The following is a 17604-nucleotide window of genomic DNA, read 5'->3' as shown; positions in this document are numbered from 1 at the left end:
GCAGTGGGGCCCGGTGTCCGGGACGGGATAGGACAGGGATGGGTGGAGCGGTGCTGCAGTGTGAATATTAACCTGCCCAAGGCTGCTCCACCGTACCCCGCAGCCCGGCTACGAGGCCTCGGCACGGAGGGCACCATGGCCACAGCGAACGACAGGGCTGTGCTGCAGACCATCTTCAACCCCAGCACCCCGTTTGGGGACATCCCCGGGCTGGACGAGGAGGACGTCCAGGAGGAAGGTGAGGTGATGCTGGACTCAACAGCGGGGCGGGCAGGGGAAGGAGGCTTTGCGAGCCGGGAGCAGCCTGGGGCAGGACCCCGACGCCCAGCCGCTGCCCCGGACAAGGGCTCCCGTCTGTGCTGCTGCAGGAGACGCCTTCGCACCGGAGTTGCTGGAGCAGGTCCGGGACCTGGAGCTGCAGGGGGTCACCGCCGCCGAGTCGGGGGACTTGAGCACGGCCCTGGAAAGGTTCAGCGAGGCCGTGCGGCTGCTGCCCGAGCGCGCCTCGGGCTACAACAACCGTGCCCAGGCCCTGCGGCTGCGGGGGAACGTGGCAGGTGAGCAGCGCCGGGACGGGTGAGTGGCGGGCAGGCCCCCACGACCCCCAGCCCACCCCGACGCCTCTCTCCCCCTGGGCAGGTGCCTTGCGGGACCTGGACGCCGCCATCCGCCTGAGCCGGGGTCGCGGCCGCGCCGCCTGCCAGAGCTTCGTGCAGCGCGGCCTCATCCACCGGCTTCAGGGTCGCGACGAGGAGGCGCGGCGGGACCTGGAACGGGCGGCGCGGCTGGGCAGCGCCTTCGCCCGGCGGCAGCTGGTGCTGCTCAACCCCTACTCGGCGCTCTGCAACCAGATGTTCTGCGAGATGCTGGGACGTCTGCGCAACCTCGGCGACTCCAGCAGCGGGTGAGGCGATTACAGCCGCGCTCTCGGCGTGGCCCAGCCAAGCACTTCCCGGCAGTCAGAGAAGAGCCGTTTCCAATATCGGAGATCCCGCCGAGCCCCCGACGCCTCCTGGCTGACAACGGGGACAGGAAGTCCAGAAGAGCCGCGCTTCGTCCGGCTCCGCTCCACCCCCAATAAAGCTCCGTCTCCCTGGCGCTTGGGCTCTGCTTGCGGCGTTGCAGATGCTTGTGGGGTGGTCCCCGAACGGCCCCGGAACGGCCCCGGGAGCGTGAGACTGGGCCGAGCAGGGTGCTGGGCTGAGCAGGGTGCTGAGCACCCTCCGTTGCAGAGAGGGGATGGGGGACAGGGGAACGTACATCCCCTGTGCTGGCAGGGTGGTCTCTGGTCACCCTTCTGGCAAGACCGACGCCGCTGCCGGAGCTCAGGGAAGGCGGCTGCGGGGCTCGTGGAGAGCGATGCTCGGAGCCGTGCCGGGCCCGCCCCTGCGCCGCTTGCGCGACTCCCCGTGCGGAGCCAGGCGCAGAGCCGCAGTGCGGGACAGGCTGGACGTGGCAGCGGCGATGCTCCAGGCAAGGCGAAGCTCGGCCGCGTTCCCCGGCTCTGTAGCGCCGGGACGCCGGGGAGCCAGCACCGCTGCGGCTTCTGTCCCGGTTCCACCTGCCTCCCTCCTAGCGCTGAGCGTGTGCTCCCGGGGCGTTCCGGGGGCTACCCCCGCCCGCCTGCTGCCGCTGCCGCTGCTGCTGCTGCTCGGCCTCCCGGTGCTCTGCTCCGCAGGTGAGGCTGCTCTGGGGTCCGGCGTGTGGCTCTGGCAGCAGGACCTCGCTGCGGCTCTGACGTGCCGCCGGCTCTCTGGCAGGGCTGTGGGAGCTGGGTCCCACCATCGACGGACAGCGGCTGGCAGTGTGTACGCTGCGGGAGGGGGAGAGCAGCGCCTTCACCTGCCGGGCCCCCAGGCCGGTCCCCGGTGCCGCGCTGGAGTGGTATCTCGACGGCCGGAGGCAGACGGCAAACTGCTTGGCCACGGGCACTGCCAGCACCCTCACCCTCACTGCCTGGCGCACCGACCGCGAGCTGAACTGCTCCCTGACGGACCTACAACGCCTCTGTTCTCCTCGATGTGCAGTGTAAGCTCCGCAGCGCTGGCCCTGCTCTGGCCAGAGGTGCGGGGACAGTGTGGGGCTACTTCTTGGCCAGAGCAGGGCTGGGACCTGCGTCTATTGCAGCTGCAGCAGGGTAGCGTCTTGTCAGCTCCTGGCCCTGACAAATCTTGTTCCTGGTCGTGCTGTTCTGTCCCTCCTGCCCATCTCACTGCCTCTGTTTGTCACCCAGACAAGCCAGAGATCCTGCAGGCAGACGCCCACTACCAGGAGGTGGAAGGTGCTGGGCTCCTCCTGGTGCTCTTCGTGCTAGTGCAAGCCAACCCCACTGCCAGTGTCACTTGGGTGGACCAGGATGGACACATGATGGGCAACGCCTCTGAGTTTGTCCTCCTGGGCACCGCACACTACCCAGAGCTGGCCAACTACTCGCTTCGCATCTACCTGGGCCGCACAGCTGGCAACTTCTCTGTCAGAGCTACCAATAGCGTGGGCATTGCCACTGCCTCACTCCTGCCCCCAGGTAGGTGCTGGGGGTGTGGGTCCAGAGCAGCGGCTCTGCAGAGGGTGCTGAGGGAGCCACATTGCCTATACAGGTCTGCTGGATACCCATGTGGAACTACCCCTCCTGGGCATTGCTGTTGGAGCAGCTGTGGCCCTGGGTGCCCTGCTCAGCCTGGGCTCCTGTGCTGCCTGCCTTGCATGCTGCTGGGCCAAGCCAGTGCCAGGCAAGGGGGAAGCAGAAGGAAGCAACCAGCTCAGCCACTGCTCCCACTGTGGTGGCTCTGATCTCCTGCTGCCCTCAGGCTCACACCTGCCCTGCCAGACCCAGTCACTGCCACCCAACCTCCGCCTCAGTGACTTCACAGAGGAGCTCAGAGGTGAGACCTGGTAGTGCACATGCAAGGGGACACAGGGCTTGCTGGAGTGAGGGCCCAGCTCACATCCCCTTCCTTCCTCACAGCTTCCCCTAAGGACATGGGAGCTGGGGCCAGGGGAGAGGAAAGTACCATACTGGGGTCACAGAACCCTCTGGTCCTCAGTGAGCTTGGTAAGGGTGAACAGCCCTGAAAACCATCAGCCTCTATGGCCACCCCAAAAGGCAATGGCACCAAGCTGTCTTTGTCTCACAGGTTTTATCCAGCTCCCAGTGTCTGGACGCATCTACAAAGTGCCCAGCACCAGCAGTGATGAAATCTGGCTGTGAGATCTGACCACAAGCCAGGTACATACCAGCCTCTGAAGAAGCATAGCCATGGGTGCCAGGGAGGCCGTGTTGCATGGCAAGTGCTCACCAACCACCTGGCTACACATTAAGCCACCTGCTGCAGGCCTTGGTAGCCTCAGTGTTGGCCTGGGCATGTTTTTACCTAGCCTGTGTGCTTTACCAATAGCCAACTGCAACCAAAATGCTATTTATAGCCAGGTTCTGCCAGGCTGCCAGCGCTGTGACTCCTCCTGGGGCAAAGCCAAGCCCAGCTTTGCTTCCTGTGTGATCCTCTCTGCCCAGGACAGAGGGGTGAGTGGGGCAGGCCTGCAACAGCCAACCCAGCAGCAATAAAGTTGAGCATCAGCATTGTGCTGTGCTGGTTATTTCTCCCAGGAGGCTGCTAAGGAACTCCAGCACAAGAAAAAGGACTCCATAATATGGGAGGAGGAAACTGGAGATCCCCAGATCAGAGCTTGGAGCACATCAGGCAGATCCAAGTGTCTGAGCACTGAGTTTATTCCCACTCGCTCCAGTGCTTGTCTCGTGCACCAGAGGAGCCTCTATCCAGCAGCAGCAATGGCACAGAGAGCTTTGTCACTGGAAAGAGCTGGTTTAATGCTGAGGTTCTTGGGAATGAGTCTAAACCAGAGCAATTAGGCATCTTCTGCAATAAACGTGATGAGTCAGAACAGCTCAGCAGTGTCTGTAAAAACTGGAGGCTGCTGGAGCATGGAGTGCTGCTTCCTGGGCTGCTCTTGTCAAACCCTGATGTCCATCAGCAGCAGACACTGACCCATGACGTCAGTGAGGGTTTAACGTGAAGCTTCAGGCAAAGCTCAGCACCTCCATGTCTGCTGCTTGTGAGGGTGGGTTGCATGGTGAGCTCCTGCCCTTCTTCCCCTCAGCCAGGGACTTGAAATGCTGTAGGGGAAAGAATAGGTTACTGCCAAGCAGTGTGGCCAGTAAATGGGAAGAGGTGATTCTGCCACTCTGCTCTGCTCTGGTGAGACTTCAGCTGCAGTGTTGTGTCCAGCCCTGGGACCTCCAACACAGGAAGAACATGGAGCTGCTGGACAGGATCCAACGGAAGGCCACAAAGATGACTGGAGAGCTAGAGAACCTCTGCTAAGGGACAGCCTGAGGAAATTGGGGTTGTTCAGCCTGGAGAAGAGAAGGCTCCAGGAAGACCTCAGAGCTACATTCTAATATCTGAAAGGAACCTACAGAAAAGCTGAGGAGGGACTGTTCAGAGGGGCCTGTGGGGATAGGATGAGGGCTAATGGTTTGAAACTGGAGCAAGGCAGATTTAGGTTGGACTTTAGGAGGAAGATCAGCACAGTGAGGGTGGTGAGACACTGGAACAGGTTGCCCAGAGATGTAGCTGAGGCCTGGTCCCTAGAGACATTCAAGATCAGACTTGCTGTGGCCCTGGGCAGCCTGCTTACTGCAGGAGAGTTAGACAAGATGACTTCTAAGGGTCCCTTCCAACCCAATGCAATCTGTGAACCTGTGAATTGGAAGTCACGTGAGCCTCTTCAGCTCTGCACAAGATGTGTGCTCAGGAGCTGCCCTGACTGTGGTGGGAAGGGAATTCTGGGCTTACGTGGGAGTTAAACAATGCGGCATCCCAGCCTCTCAGCACATGAGAGGATCCTTGAATGATGTTGAGGTAGTAAGGAAAAGAGCAGCTTATAAAATGCTCCCCAGCCTTCTGCAAACACCTGCAGCCCAGCAGAGCCAAGGCCAAGGGGAGCAGCTCTGCAGTGCTTCCAGCCGGGCAAGCAGCACCTCTTGAGCTGTGTACCTGTGAGTTCTTGAACTCCAAGTAGAGGGAGAAAAGGACATGCAAGGGCTGGAGCCGACTCTTGTAGACAGGGATGTCCAGAATGGCTGCAAGAGCAGAATTGCATGAGAGCTGCAAGCAAAGGCTGAGCGCCCCACTGCCTGTGAGCTCTTGGGCTTTAGCTTGTCACAGGCAAAGGTACAAGAGCCTGCTGAAGGCAGCTGGGATGGTCCTGCCTGCTTGGGGCTGAGCCTGCAGCCAGAGTTCTTGCCCCAAGTGGCGCCATGCAGGGCTGGGCACACACCCCCAGCGCAGCCTCCGTGCTCACCACAGACTATGTCGATGTACTCAGCCAGCTCGCAGATCATCTCCGCCGTCGGGAGGCCCATCTGGAACAGACAGGACTGGCATCAAATGCAGCAGGGAAGGTGGTGCCAGCCCACACACTGAGCCAACTGCTCATTGACTGCACAACGAACCTTTCCCAGGAGTTCCTCAAACTCTGGTGACCACTCCTGCATCAGGGTCTCAATGTCAGGCATTGGCCTGCCAGAGCAGAAGAGAACATGTAGCTCAGGGTCACACGACTGGAATGGGTTCCTCCTGTCAGGCTGCTGTAATAGGACAGCTGAGAGCAGGCAGCACCTCTCAGCGGGGACTTTTTTATTTATCAATCAAGCTTGAGCCTGCAAAGTTCTGAGTGCTGCTTGTCAGACTGATCCAAGCTATGGAGGGAGAAAGAAGTGCAGAGAGGGAGACAGTGTCCTGCACATGCACATCATGGGATGACCCTGAAAATCCATGAGTCTTCTTCCTCTTGGAGATATCTTGATGGTTTTACTCTTAGACTTTGCTGACAGCCTCCTATTGAACTAAGCTTAGGCTGTAGAGGTGTGGGAGGAACTGCCACAGTGGCTCACCTGGTGTAGTGGACTGTGGCAGGAGGTTTGCAGCAGTGCAGCTCACTGATACTCTCAATCCAGCTCTCAATGGCTTTGGGGTTCTTCTCTGCATTCTCCAAACTCTTCACTTTGATCTGCTGCTGAAAACAGAAATACAGACCTGGAAGCGTTTTGTCATTTAGGGAGTTTTGGCCAGCCCTGCCTTTGCTCCCCATAAACCACCCAGCACTGCCCTACACCAACTGATTCCTGCAGACAGAAGAGCAGCTGGCAAACAAAACACCAACAACCTTTGACACCAAGGGGAACAAAGCTTCTTCACTCGAAGGAAGCAGAACCAAAGCCTATACCAAGACTCTCCTCAAGCGACTTGCCTTATCCACTGCAGTTTAAAGCTAAAGAGGAAGGTTATTTCTTTCTGCTTTAAAAGCCAAGTTTTCTGTTGTGGTGTGACACTGTAGTCACAGAGACAGAAGTTAGTGTCAAAGACTCTGGTTTTGCTCCAGCCAGCTGCAGACAGTGCGACCTCCCCACCCAACTCACAGTGATATTGTGCTGCTTGGAGTTCTCTGTCAGCCAAAGGGAGAGCACCGTGGGATCTGACTGCTTGGTGGATGGCTCATCCAGCACCAGCAGGCCAAGGTTATCTGGCTTGCCATCTGGATGGGGAACCTGCAGAGGCAGAGAGACTCAGACGGCTATGGGAGCCCCAAGCAGGGGATGTTGGGGCTGCCTTACAGGGCCTCCCTGTGGTGTAGAAATCCTCCCTGAGGACAGGCGCGCTCTCTCGAGTTGTTAGTGCAAGGCATTAGAGAAGGGGGGGGCACAGCCCTCACCCCAACCTCTGGATGTGCAGCCAGGGAGGTGGCTGCCTGGCTGCCTCTTGTGCCGATGCCACACTCCATTTTGGTTCACAGGGCAGGAATGCAGAGAGACATGAAGCAACGGTACCTTTAGGAATGCATCAATGTCCCCAACAGCAGGAATAAAATCTGGAATAAAAGGCTGAGGTTTGTGTTCAATTTCTGTTATCTTGGGAGTGTATCTGGAAAATAACATGAGCACAGCATGAGTGATTATGACCTGTCCTGTCCAATGTGCCACAGTAATTGGCACAGAGTAGAGCCAAGAGTGGAATAAATCTCCTTCTACTCACCTTTTGACATACTCAAAGAGTTCTCTGAGTTCAGAGGACACTGGCAGGTAGTCATAATCTGCCAGATTCAAATCACTAAAGAAAGAATGGGAAACGTGGGCAAAGATTAACATGTAGCAAGCGCTGTACGAGTGGGAGCCATTAACATCCCAAAGGAAGCCGAAACACCAGGAAGTAAAATCCTCCCTTAAAAAGACTTGCACAGGAAAAACATTACTGGATCATGTCTTGCTTTAGGCCTCCTAGCCAAAAAAATGAAAAAAAGCATTCGAGTGATGGGCAGCTGTCTGTGATCACAAAGATTTGTGCAGGGCTGGTGTAAGGTGGACAAGAGCCCTGCACAAAGGCAGGCATCAGGACAGCAACCTGGGACGCGGGATTACTAATGTTGAAAGAGGATCATCAGGAGCTGAGTGATGTGTTTGAGACGTTCCTTCGCTTTCTGGGGCATTCACAGCCTGTCAGGAGGCTGGCTGACCCCTTCGGTCCCCAGCGGGGCCGAGAGGGCCCCATATGTCACCTGCCCGGCACCGGACCCCAGCTGCTCCAGCCGGCAGCGCCGCTCACCCCTCCAGCGCAGCCCCGTGCTCCTCTGAGTCGTCTTCCGAGTCGCTCTCGGAGGAATCCTCCTTCTCTTCCGAGTCGTCGTCGTCATCGTCGTCGCCGCCGTCGCTGAGGGCAGCGGAGGCGGCCGCCTCCTCCTAGGGGATTGGGACCGGAACTCACCACCGGACATTACCCGTGTCGGGTCGCCCCTCCTGCCGCCGGCAACGCGCCTACCTTGCCGACGCTGCCCTCTTCGTCCTTGCTGCGATCGGCCGCGCCGCTGCCCGCCGCGGGCAGCCCAGGCCGGCGGGATCCCCGCGGGCGGGCCCCGGCTGGCCTCTCCGCCGTGCCGCGCCCCTCTTCGGCCTCCAGCAGCTCCAGGGTCTCGTCGTAAGGATGGTTCACGATTAGGCGTTTCTAGGCGGAGGATCGTGGTGAGGCACCGGCCCGGCCCGGCCCGGCCCGGCCCCGCCCGGCTCGGCCCGGCCCGCTCCGCTCACCCCCGGCGCGCGCCGTCCCGCCGTCGCCATGGCGACGTGCCCGCCTCGCTCGCCTGTGATTGGCTAGAGCTCCGAGGTCTCCGCTACGCCGCCTAGCGGACAGGCGGGCAGATGGGGGTGTGACCAGCTTTGCCTCGCGCGCCGTGCGTGACGGCGCTTCCGGCTGGGGACGTGGCTAGGCGCAGCCATCTTGTGGGGCTGCCCGCGGGGACGCCGTGTGCGGAGGCAGGCAGGGAGGGAGCGCGGAGCCCAGTGCTGCTGCCGCCATGGTAAGGGCCCGCCCGCGGGCTGCCACTTGCTACGGCGGGCTGTGGGGGAGCGTCGGGGGGTCCCCGGCCCCTTCCCACCTCGGCTCCTAGGCCCACCACCGGCCAGGCCCGGAATAGGCCGGGGCCGGACCCGACGTCCCGTGGCCTGTCGGGGCAGAGCAGAGCAGCGGATTGGGGCAGGTTCTTCTGCCGTCCTGGGGGTCGGGGTTGGGGCCGGCAGCCTCGGGGGACAGCGCGGGCACAGGAACGGCCATGCCCGGGGCCAGCGGAACCGCTGAACGCGGAGCAGCGCTTACAGAGCCGGGGTGCCTCCTCGGTGGAGGGGCTGGGGGCCGCAGCCTTCGGCACTCGATATTAAACTTGCAAAGGTTGTCTGGGTAACGCCAGGGCTGTTTCCTGGAGGTCTGGGTGCGGCCAGGCGCAGGCGATGGCCGGCTGCTCTCGTGTCGGGGCAGAGTGCTCCACTGGGAGCTCTGTCTGAGTTAGCCCTGCCACGGTGGTGTTTGATGGCAGCTGGCGCAGTGCTCCCTTACAGAGCAGAATGCTGTGTGCTCACGGTGCAGCGGGATCCTTGGTGCCTCCTGGTTCTTCTTGAGTACTTTCGGGGAGTACTTACAGAGAGCAAACTTATTCCAGACCTGTAAGTACTTCAGGAGATAGCTGTCCCCGAATTGTCAAGTTGCAGGGCCCTGGGGCAGCCCAGAAGGAGCCTGGCACTACCACGGTACTCATACCAGGCACAGTCTACCTGGGGCAAAAGTGGGAAGTGAAATCTCTCTGTATGTGAGAGTTTCTGGTGCTTGCCCATTAGTAACAACAGTTGAGGATTTAAAAGAGCTCCGGTGCAGAAAGAGAGTTATCCTGATGAAGTTAATTGAGAAGCTGATTTATGAGAGAAGTGCGAGGAGGTCTCAGTAGTCTGAGAGAATGAGAAAACGAAGACTGGTAGTTGTCTCACTGCCTTTTTATTGTTGGTGTGATAAGGTCTCTGAAACACCTGGGAGAGTCATCTATGGGCTGCAATTAATACAACTGCCAATATTTTATTAACCTGTCTGTACTGCAAACGTGGTATCGTGAAGAAATGCCACTTTTTAAAACACCCCTGTATGTAGCTCTAAGTAGGGCCAGGCTGTCAGAAAACTCAGTAGCAGAGAACTTCCCCTGAAGCACTGAAAGAAGTTGTTACAGTGCTGCGGGTCAAAGAACAGCCTGATTCAGAGCAGGGAGACTGCTGCAACACAGAGACGACTGGAGAAAGTGAAAAGCAGAAGTGGCTTTGTTCTAGGCACAGCTCAGCTCCTTATGCTGGGCACAGAGAAGGGTTTCAGATGGCGTTTAAGGAAAAGGAGCTGATGGCATGACAGGGGTGAGGGTGGTCAGAAGCCATAGGTCCTTGGAGCCGTTGGTGCCGCGCCGGGATGCTGAGGCCGCGCTGGGCTGGAGAGCGGCTCAGCAGCGTCCCCTCCCGCACAGGTGCTGTTGGCAGCAGCTGTCTGCACGAAGGCAGGGAAGGCCATTGTCTCCCGGCAGTTCGTGGAGATGACGCGGACCCGCATCGAGGGGCTGCTGGCGGCCTTCCCGAAGCTGATGAACACGGGCAAGCAGCACACCTTCGTGGAGACCGAGAGTGTGCGCTACGTGTACCAGCCTATGGAGAAACTCTACATGGTGCTGATCACCACCAAGAACAGCAACATTCTGGAAGACCTAGAAACACTCCGACTCTTCTCTCGAGTGGTAAGGACCTGCCCTTAGCGCAGAGTTTGTGCCTGTGCAGGCCCAGAACAGCACGGCCATAGGGGAGCCTCTTGGTGAGGTGGAGCTGAGGCACCCTCTGCCTCTACCTACAAACCTGATTGTCCAGAACCTCTTCCTGTCCTGGAAGGAGCTTTGAGGTCTGAGTGGTGTTTCTGAGTTGCATCTAAAAGCCCCTCAGTTAGGTTTCAGTAAGACTGCAGGGATGATGTGGTGCACTTAGGATTAAATATTCTCTGTGTTGTTAAGACAGCAGCTGTGTTCCTGCTCAAAGCAAGGCAGCGCTGGTCCTTTGAGCTGCAGCGCTGCCTTTGTGTGCATTTTGGAGCAGCATGTTTGTGCAGCTGTCTTCATCCAGGCCCAGGATCCTCAGGAAATTCATTGGCCCCAGTATGTGTTTAGGCTCCTCCAAGTTGATGTTGCAATTAAGCTAAGAGGTTGTATAAGTATGTTAGTGTAGAAAAACTAAGGAGGGCAAAACTTCATCTTGTTTATCAGTTGCCTCAAGTCAGGAGGGGAGCAGCTTAGGGGAGTCTGGCCTGGGGGAGAGTCTAGCACAGTTGTGGAGCCCAGGGGTAGGAGAAAGAAAATGTTTGCTGGGTGTCATCTACAGATACTCCTTCAAAATGTTTTCCCCTAACTAGATCCCTGAGTACTGTCGAGCTCTGGAGGAGAATGAGATCTCTGAGCACTGCTTTGACCTGATTTTTGCCTTTGATGAAATTGTGGCCCTGGGCTACCGTGAGAACGTGAATCTGGCCCAGATCCGGACCTTCACTGAGATGGACTCACATGAAGAGAAGGTCTTTCGAGCAGTGCGAGAGGTGAGTGGGGACAGCTGCCAGCCTGCTCCAAGGGAGCCTGCCTGGGGAACACAGCTCTTGGCATGCAGAGGGTTACTCCTGTTGACAGGGGTCAAAAAATGATTGTGTTTTTCTCTAAGCCCCAGCCTTATTTCTTCCCTCTGGAAAGTCTTTATGGGCAAATGCCCTAAGATGCTGCTGCTGGGACTGCAAAGCTCTAGCAGCCTCTTGTCCTTCCCTTCAGACTCAGGAACGTGAAGCAAAAGCTGAGATGCGGCGGAAAGCAAAGGAACTGCAGCAGGCCAGGAGGGACGCTGAGAGGCAGGGCAAGAAGGTGCCCGGGTTTGGTGGCTTTGGCAGCTCAGCTGTGTCCGGAGGCACGACGGCAGCGATGATCACGGAGACCATCATTGAAACAGACAAGCCCAAAGTAGCACCGGCGCCAGCCAGGTGGGTGTCCAGCGGGCAGCAGGCATTCCCTGGAGCCAGCTGTGGCTGAAATGAAGGCTCTGGCACATCGGTCCTTTGTCTGTGTAGCCTTGCCCTTCAGTTCCTGCATGGGCAGAGGTTGTCATGCCCTTGTACAGCCTCCCTCAGCTTTGCTGATGGCCCTGTGTGCACCTCCAAGCCCTTGATGTGGCTGTCTGTAGGCCAGTATATGCTGCACCTCCTTTAGACCCCCAGCTTTTATTATCAAGGAGCATTTGTGCTGTGTACCACAGCAGCGTCCCGTCATCTTCTGGAGTCTAATTAGCATAAAGTTTCTCCTTTTGTGTGAAAAAGACATCCCAGCTATTGGGAGTATACAAACACAACCTAGGTCTACACTAAAACTTAGCAGCCTGCACATGGTGTGAGTTTCACAGGTGCTGTCCCCAAAATGGGGCTGCAGAGGGAATGCTGCCTTGCTGGGATGATGACTGAGGAAGGAGGAATCTGTTGTCCTGAACCAGCCCGGAGATACTTTTTGGTTTTGTTTAGGCCTTCAGGTCCAAGTAAAGCCTTGAAACTTGGTGCAAAGGGGAAGGAGGTGGACAACTTCGTGGACAAGCTGAAATTGGAAGGAGAGAACATCATGACCTCTGTAGGCAAGCGCTCTACAGAAGCAGCCAAAGTTCTTGCTTCTCCTGTTAACACAGAGAGGTAGGTTTGGAAGAGATCTCCTCACAGCTCTCCCTGCAGTGCCCATGTGGCTTCATGAGCTGGCTTCCGTTTCTTGTTCCCAGAAGAGCCTTTTTCCTGACCCTCTGGGCCTACTCATTTTAAAAGATGGTGGCAAGATCTTGGGAAGCACAGCAGCAAAAAGGCAGACAGCTGGTTTGAGGAATTTTGTTAATGAGACGTATATCCATGGTTTAAGCTGAGGCTGGGAGTTTTCCTGTGCCTTTTCACCTTAAAGCAGAAGCTGGTTTTCCTCTTGCCCAGACACAGAGGGGTGCCTGCCTTGCTGCTGCCTCGGACAGAGGCCTTCATGGTTTGCTTTGCATGCAGCAGTGCTGTGCAGCAGAGGGGTGCTGGGTGAGCAGCCTGTCACAGTCTTCTGTCAGTGCTGTTTCTCTGGGGTCCCATCTGGCAGAGAGTTACTCCCTGGAGCACCCTGAGCTCACCTGTTTGAGCCTCTGCTGTGCTGCCCACACTGTTCCCCTGGGAGCTCTGTTGCCCCCTGGCTCGTAGTCTGTCCTTGCTGAGTACTCCTCTCTCATCCTGCCCCTTGGATGCCTAGCCCGGGACTGCTGTTTGCTTTCTGTCTGCCTAGTGTGCACATGAAAATAGAGGAGAAAATTTCCTTGACCTGTGGCCGTGACGGAGGGCTGCAGAACATGGAGCTGCATGGGATGATCATGCTGCACGTCTCCGACGAGAAGTTCTCCCGAATCCGCCTGCACGTGGAGAATGACGACAAGAGGGGAGTGCAGCTGCAGGTAAAGCCTGTGTGGCGTCCTGACCCGGAGTGTTAGAAGTCCCCGAGAGTGCTGCTGTGCTGTGTTCTGGTCTAAGCCTCCCCAGCAAAGAGGAGCAGTCCCACACAGGGCCAGCTTGTGCTGCAGAGACTGAAGTTCACTTGAGAAGCACAGCCCCGCGCAGGTCTCCTCCTGCCCTGGCAGCCTTTCCTGTCCTGCAGCGCTGTGGCCTGCTGTGCTGTCTGAGCTCACCTGGACTTTGCAGCAGCCGGGTGTGTCACTGTTGCTTGTCTGTCTATTGCAAGCTGTGCCTGTGGTGGTTGCTGGAGTAAACTTGCTGTGCGTGTGAAGAGTTAATTTATTAACTAGGGAGCTGTTGCTTCTTGAGGTCCACTTGTGTCCTGTCACTGTCTGACACCGCTTCTGGAGCCCTTGGCTACAGTCAGCAATGGCAGCTTCAGAGATTCTGAAGGCATTCATTCTCCCCTCTCTTGTGATTATGTGTGCAACAGGAGGTTCCTTATCAGTACATCTCACAAGCAAGTTCCTAACTGCTCCCACATATGCAGCTTCAGGGGGAAGAGGAGATAAACCCAGTGCTGACGCCTTTCTAATGTAACTCAAACATGGGCTTGCAGAAGTCCTCTCCTTCTGCAGAGCTGCTCAGGCTGCTGTTGTGAGGAGAGAACCTTCAAACTGAGTTTGGCTGCTGTGGGGTGTGTGTGGGTGTGTTTGTTCAGGTTGCTGTGGGAAGCAGCATTTCTGTGGTTTCAGGGTGTTCTTTCCAGCAGCATTAGGTTGTTTCTTTTTTTTTTCCCTTAAGAGAGATGTTGATTGTGGGTCTTCAGGTTGGTCTTTTAAGACTTACCAGGGAAGATACCCCAGGAAGTGTAGGCCTGTCTTGTGGGAGTCCACACTGCCCATGCACAGCTCCCTCAGGTTCAGAGTTGCATCCTGGGCACACGTTCCCATTCCAGACTCACCCAAACGTGGACAAGAAGCTCTTCACTGCGGAGTCGCAGATCGGTTTGAAGAACCCAGAGAAGTCATTCCCCATCAACAGTGATGTGGGTGTGCTGAAGTGGAGGCTGCAGACCACGGAGGAGTCCTTCATCCCATTGACAAGTGAGTGTGCTTCTGGATCGGGGGCTCAGGTGGCAGAGGCTGGTGTTTACCTGCTATTGGCTTGTGCCTGGCCTCGTTCCAGCCTCTGGAGTGTGGCATCCCATAGAATGCTGGGAACACTGTGTGTCTTCTGTTGGATAGTGCCTGCTGCTCTCAGTGGCCTCCAGTTTCTGTAATGCTCTTGGAGAAAACTAAAAGCTTGTCTTAGAGTGAGGCTGTTTGCTGTGCTTTCATCTTCTGAAAGGCTGCACCCCACAGCAGGCAGGCATGGTTCAGCATTGTGTTTCTGTGCCCTCAGTTAACTGCTGGCCCTCGGAAAGTGGCAACAGTTGCGATGTTAATATTGAATATGAGTTGCAAGAGGAGAGCCTGGAGCTGAACGATGTCATCATCACCATCCCCTTGCCGTAAGCAGCTTTCCTTGTCCAGGCAGCACTAACCTCTGCTGTCCTGGGTCCTGCTGGCTCTACTGTCTGGTGGCCAGGCCATCCACCTGCATCAGCATCCCTTAGCTCTGTGCAGGTGAGCAATGAGGCCCACTCACTCTAGGTCTGGCGTGGGTGCCCCGGTGATTGGGGAGATCGATGGTGAGTATCGTCACGATGGCCGGCGGAACCTGCTGGAGTGGTGCCTGCCAGTGATAGATGCCAAGAACAAGAGCGGCAGCCTGGAGTTCAGCATAGCAGGGCAGCCCAACGACTTCTTCCCGGTGCATGTCTCCTTCGTCTCCAAAAAGAACTATTGCAACATACAGGTACGGCTGCTACTGCCAAGCTGGCTAACAAAGACCATGCTGCAGTGCTTGGGCCTGCTGGCTCTAGCCAGCAGCTGGATCCGGGAGTGCCAGTGAGCAGCACCGCAGCCCCGGCTGCCCAGAGCTTGCCTGCAGTTTTCCTTGTGCCTTCAAGCCTCTGATTAACTCCCCTCAGAGTTCATTAAGGAATCCATCAGTGTTCTGAGCCAAAAAGCTCCTCTGCATGGGGATGTCTGCCCTGGCTGTTAGCAGCTGCCACTTCACTCATAGAAAATCCTCATAGAAAATCCTCATAGAAAATCCTCATAGAAAATCCTCATAGAAAATCCTCATAGAAAATCCTCATAGAAAATCCTCATAGAAAATCCTCATAGAAAATCCTCATAGAAAATCCTCATAGAAAATCCTCGCCCTGTTTCCAGGATTCCTGGGAGCTAATCTTTCCCTTAGGACTGGCTCTTCCCTAGTGACTGTCCCAGTGTTACGGTGGGAGCAGCACACTGCTGGCCTAACTCTGCCTCTTGTCCCTGCAGGTTTCCAAAGTGACCCAGGTAGACGGGAACATTCCTGTGAGGTTTTCTACTGAAACCACCTTCCTGGTGGACAAGTATGAAATCCTGTAACGCCAGCCATGGGGAGAGTGCAAAGGAAGAAATTTTTAAATTAAAAAAAAAGAGGCTGAAGTTTATTTTGAATGTTGGGACCGTTGCAGCCCCCACCTCTGCTGAGAGCCGTGGCTTCGTCACCTGCAGCGGGCCTGGGTCACAGACATTTTTGGCAGAAAATTGAGGTACTCATGGAGGGAAAGGCTACAAATTTCTTTGGCAGATTTTTACTGGCCAGCAGAAGAGCAAGATCTCCGCTGAGAACCTGTCTTTGGTGCGTCCCTGAGTTCAGTTCCAGTGCCTCCCAGACATAGTTTTCCTCAATCCCAAAGCATTGCTGCACTGCTCCCTCCTTGGTGCTGCCATTTTGATTTCTCCTCAGTGCTCGTTTCTGTCGATTGCAGAGGTTAACAGGCACCTCGCCTCTCTGCACCCTTCTGTCTGGTGGAAACAGAGCAAGTTGGTGTTGGTGTCTGAGGTGTGGAGGGGATTGTGGGAGGGAAAATGGACCCCAAGTTTGTCTGCTTGCCCTGCACAGTTACTGCTGTACCCCTGCAGTGTCTGTGTGGAGAGACTCGGGGTGCTCCAGCTGCTGCTGCCAGGAGAGCATCCAGACACAACTGTCCCTGCATGGGCTCACTGTCTGCTGCTGTGGTGGCTCTTGGGCCAGGGTCTGGAGGCAGTTTAATTTGTTTGGAAACAGCTGTGTGTTGGTTTTGGGGTCCTTCTCTTGTCTGGGGAGGTTGAAGGCCTTGTAATGGAGGCTCAGTTACTGAGCTTCTATGTCAGGACCTGACCCAAACTCATGTTTCTCAGTGGATGTGAGTGGAGGAGGAGATGGTGATGCCATGAAACTGGGTCCTGATCTGAGTGTGAGCAGCACTCTGGTCATGTCCCAGAGTCTGTCCTCCTCCTGCTGTCTCACAAGCAGCATTTGCCTCATCTCACAGACCTGTGCTCCCATCCAGCGAGGACTGTGGGGAGCTGCCATTGGCCCTGAGCGTGCAGCTGGGGAGCAAGTGTCCTAAAAGCTCCCCAGGGGTGGCTTTGCAGGGCCAGTGTCTCCTAGTTTCCCTGCCAAAGAAGTTTGTGGTCTCTCTGTCAGCAGCACCCAAGAGGAAGTTACTTTGAAAATCCCTGTCCCGGCCAGCAAGCCCTGTCCCTAGCACAGTAAGCAATGATGATCCCTCTGCTTGGTGTGCAAGAGCCGGTTGTTTGTATGATTTTAAAATGGAGTCGAGGTTAGTTGGAGCATCCATGGAGCTTATTTTGTTCCTTAAATCGTTGAGGGCACTATTTAAACCGAGCTCCCCCTTTTTGTAACCGTGCCTGGTAGGGAATAGAGCACATTCCAGTGTACGCGGAGGAACCCTGAGACTGTAATCGAATAAAAGTATTGTCAAAAGAGCTGCTGCGGGTCGTGGGGTCCTTCCGAAGCGAGGCTGGGGCGGGTCAGTGCTGTGCCCCGCCCCTCGGCACCGCGGGGCGGGACAGAGCCGGCGGCGGGGTGGGGCGTGGCCACCGGCAGATTGGGAGCAGCGGCGGCGAAGCCGGGACGGGGCTGCTGGAGCGACGGAGCGGAGGTAAGCGGCGGCGGGGACTGGGAGGGCGCACCGAACACTGGACAGGACTGGGAGCAGCTTCGGTCCCCCTGCGCGTGAGATCCATTCCCTTGGAGCCCCTGCCTTTCGGAGGCCGCTGGGGCCAGGGATGTCCTGTTTCCCGGGACCCACAAGCGGACAGAGCCTCGGGAGCAACTTTGGGATAGAGAAGGGGCTCCGCTGCCCCGACCTGTGGTGGGGGTCCCGGCCCAGAGAACTCCTGACGTGCGGAAAAGACTTCACAACTCGCATAGAGAACATAAATTTATTTTTTCCTTCATCGCTCTCAGGGAGGGGTGCAAGAAGGAGCTGTAGGCGACCTCCCTTCAGCTGGGAAAATTCTCCTTGCACAAGGCTTCGGGCGTGCGTGGGTGGGAAGAAGCTGGAGCCGGGCGTCCAGGTCGGTAGTGGGTTTGTTGGTGTGGGAGACCCCAGAGGAGCTGGCCGCGTGTGGGAGGCTGGACGAGGCTCTCTCGACTCCTGATCCGGTTGCGGCTCCTGGGCGGCTGCGCGGGGAGACGCCGGTTGTCCACAGAGTGCCCCCGCCGTCCTAACGCCTCTCAGGGAGCCTGGGAACGGGGCTGGCCTGGCCGGACCCCGCTCCGCGCCAGGACCTTGTTTACTGAAGCTTCCTGACGCGCTCTCACTGCGGCCTCTTCAGCCGCTGCCAGAAAACCCGAGGAATTTGGC

The 17604-nt window shown here is 57.1% G+C and overlaps 4 protein-coding genes across 4 annotated transcripts; 3 read left to right on the top strand and 1 right to left on the bottom strand.

Annotated features, from left to right (window-relative positions):
* The first annotated feature begins 135 nt into the window (after positions 1 to 135).
* Positions 136 to 908, top strand: TTC36 (tetratricopeptide repeat domain 36). The gene is made up of 3 exons (XM_054395546.1): positions 136 to 238; positions 369 to 557; positions 640 to 908. Exons 1-3 carry the CDS (start codon positions 136 to 138, stop codon positions 906 to 908), a joined length of 561 nt encoding a protein of 186 aa, XP_054251521.1.
* Positions 909 to 1239: 331 nt separating this feature from the next.
* Positions 1240 to 3192, top strand: TMEM25 (transmembrane protein 25). The gene is given in 7 exon segments (XM_054395545.1): positions 1240 to 1678; positions 1761 to 1992; positions 1994 to 2061; positions 2064 to 2222; positions 2225 to 2524; positions 2598 to 2882; positions 2966 to 3192. Coding segments are annotated over 7 exon segments (1710 nt in total).
* Positions 3193 to 3823: 631 nt separating this feature from the next.
* Positions 3824 to 8128, bottom strand: IFT46 (intraflagellar transport 46). Its single transcript, XM_054395544.1, has 11 exons — positions 8099 to 8128; positions 7833 to 8015; positions 7620 to 7753; positions 7053 to 7127; positions 6848 to 6941; positions 6440 to 6568; positions 5915 to 6036; positions 5474 to 5540; positions 5323 to 5383; positions 5016 to 5101; positions 3824 to 4132 (listed from the first exon to the last, which is right to left on the bottom strand). Exons 1-11 carry the CDS (start codon positions 8126 to 8128, stop codon positions 4037 to 4039), a joined length of 1077 nt encoding a protein of 358 aa, XP_054251519.1. The 3' UTR covers positions 3824 to 4036.
* Positions 8129 to 8345: 217 nt separating this feature from the next.
* Positions 8346 to 16701, top strand: ARCN1 (archain 1). The gene is made up of 10 exons (XM_054395727.1): positions 8346 to 8367; positions 9844 to 10107; positions 10770 to 10949; positions 11173 to 11378; positions 11910 to 12071; positions 12685 to 12850; positions 13807 to 13954; positions 14253 to 14361; positions 14504 to 14708; positions 15242 to 16701. The coding sequence occupies exons 1-10, from the start codon at positions 8365 to 8367 to the stop codon at positions 15329 to 15331; spliced, it is 1533 nt and encodes a 510-aa protein (XP_054251702.1). The 5' UTR covers positions 8346 to 8364; the 3' UTR covers positions 15332 to 16701.
* The last annotated feature ends 903 nt before the right edge of the window (positions 16702 to 17604 follow it).

The sequence above is a fragment of the Indicator indicator genome, chromosome 34 (genome assembly GCF_027791375.1).
Source record: "Indicator indicator isolate 239-I01 chromosome 34, UM_Iind_1.1, whole genome shotgun sequence".
NCBI lineage: Eukaryota > Metazoa > Chordata > Aves > Piciformes > Indicatoridae > Indicator > Indicator indicator.
This window is presented reverse-complemented; position numbering and strand designations above follow the sequence as displayed.

Bases quoted from the DNA above. Each gene is read 5' to 3' on its own strand.
- TTC36 (XM_054395546.1), top strand. From the start codon at position 136: ATGGCCACAGCGAACGACAGGGCTGTGCTGCAGACCATCTTCAACCCC. The intron at 239-368 runs GTGAGGTGATGC...GTGCTGCTGCAG, and splicing joins GGAGGACGTCCAGGAGGAAG to GAGACGCCTTCGCACCGGAG. The intron at 558-639 runs GTGAGCAGCGCC...CCCCCTGGGCAG, and splicing joins GCTGCGGGGGAACGTGGCAG to GTGCCTTGCGGGACCTGGAC.
- IFT46 (XM_054395544.1), bottom strand. From the start codon at position 8,128: ATGGCGACGGCGGGACGGCGCGCGCCGGGG. The intron at 8,016-8,098 runs GTGAGCGGAGCG...TCCTCCGCCTAG, and splicing joins CGGGACGGCGCGCGCCGGGG to AAACGCCTAATCGTGAACCA. The intron at 5,384-5,473 runs GTTCGTTGTGCA...TGTCTGTTCCAG, and splicing joins TTGAGGAACTCCTGGGAAAG to ATGGGCCTCCCGACGGCGGA.
- ARCN1 (XM_054395727.1), top strand. The intron at 12,851-13,806 runs GTAAAGCCTGTG...TTCCCATTCCAG, and splicing joins AGAGGGGAGTGCAGCTGCAG to ACTCACCCAAACGTGGACAA. The intron at 13,955-14,252 runs GTGAGTGTGCTT...CTGTGCCCTCAG, and splicing joins GTCCTTCATCCCATTGACAA to TTAACTGCTGGCCCTCGGAA.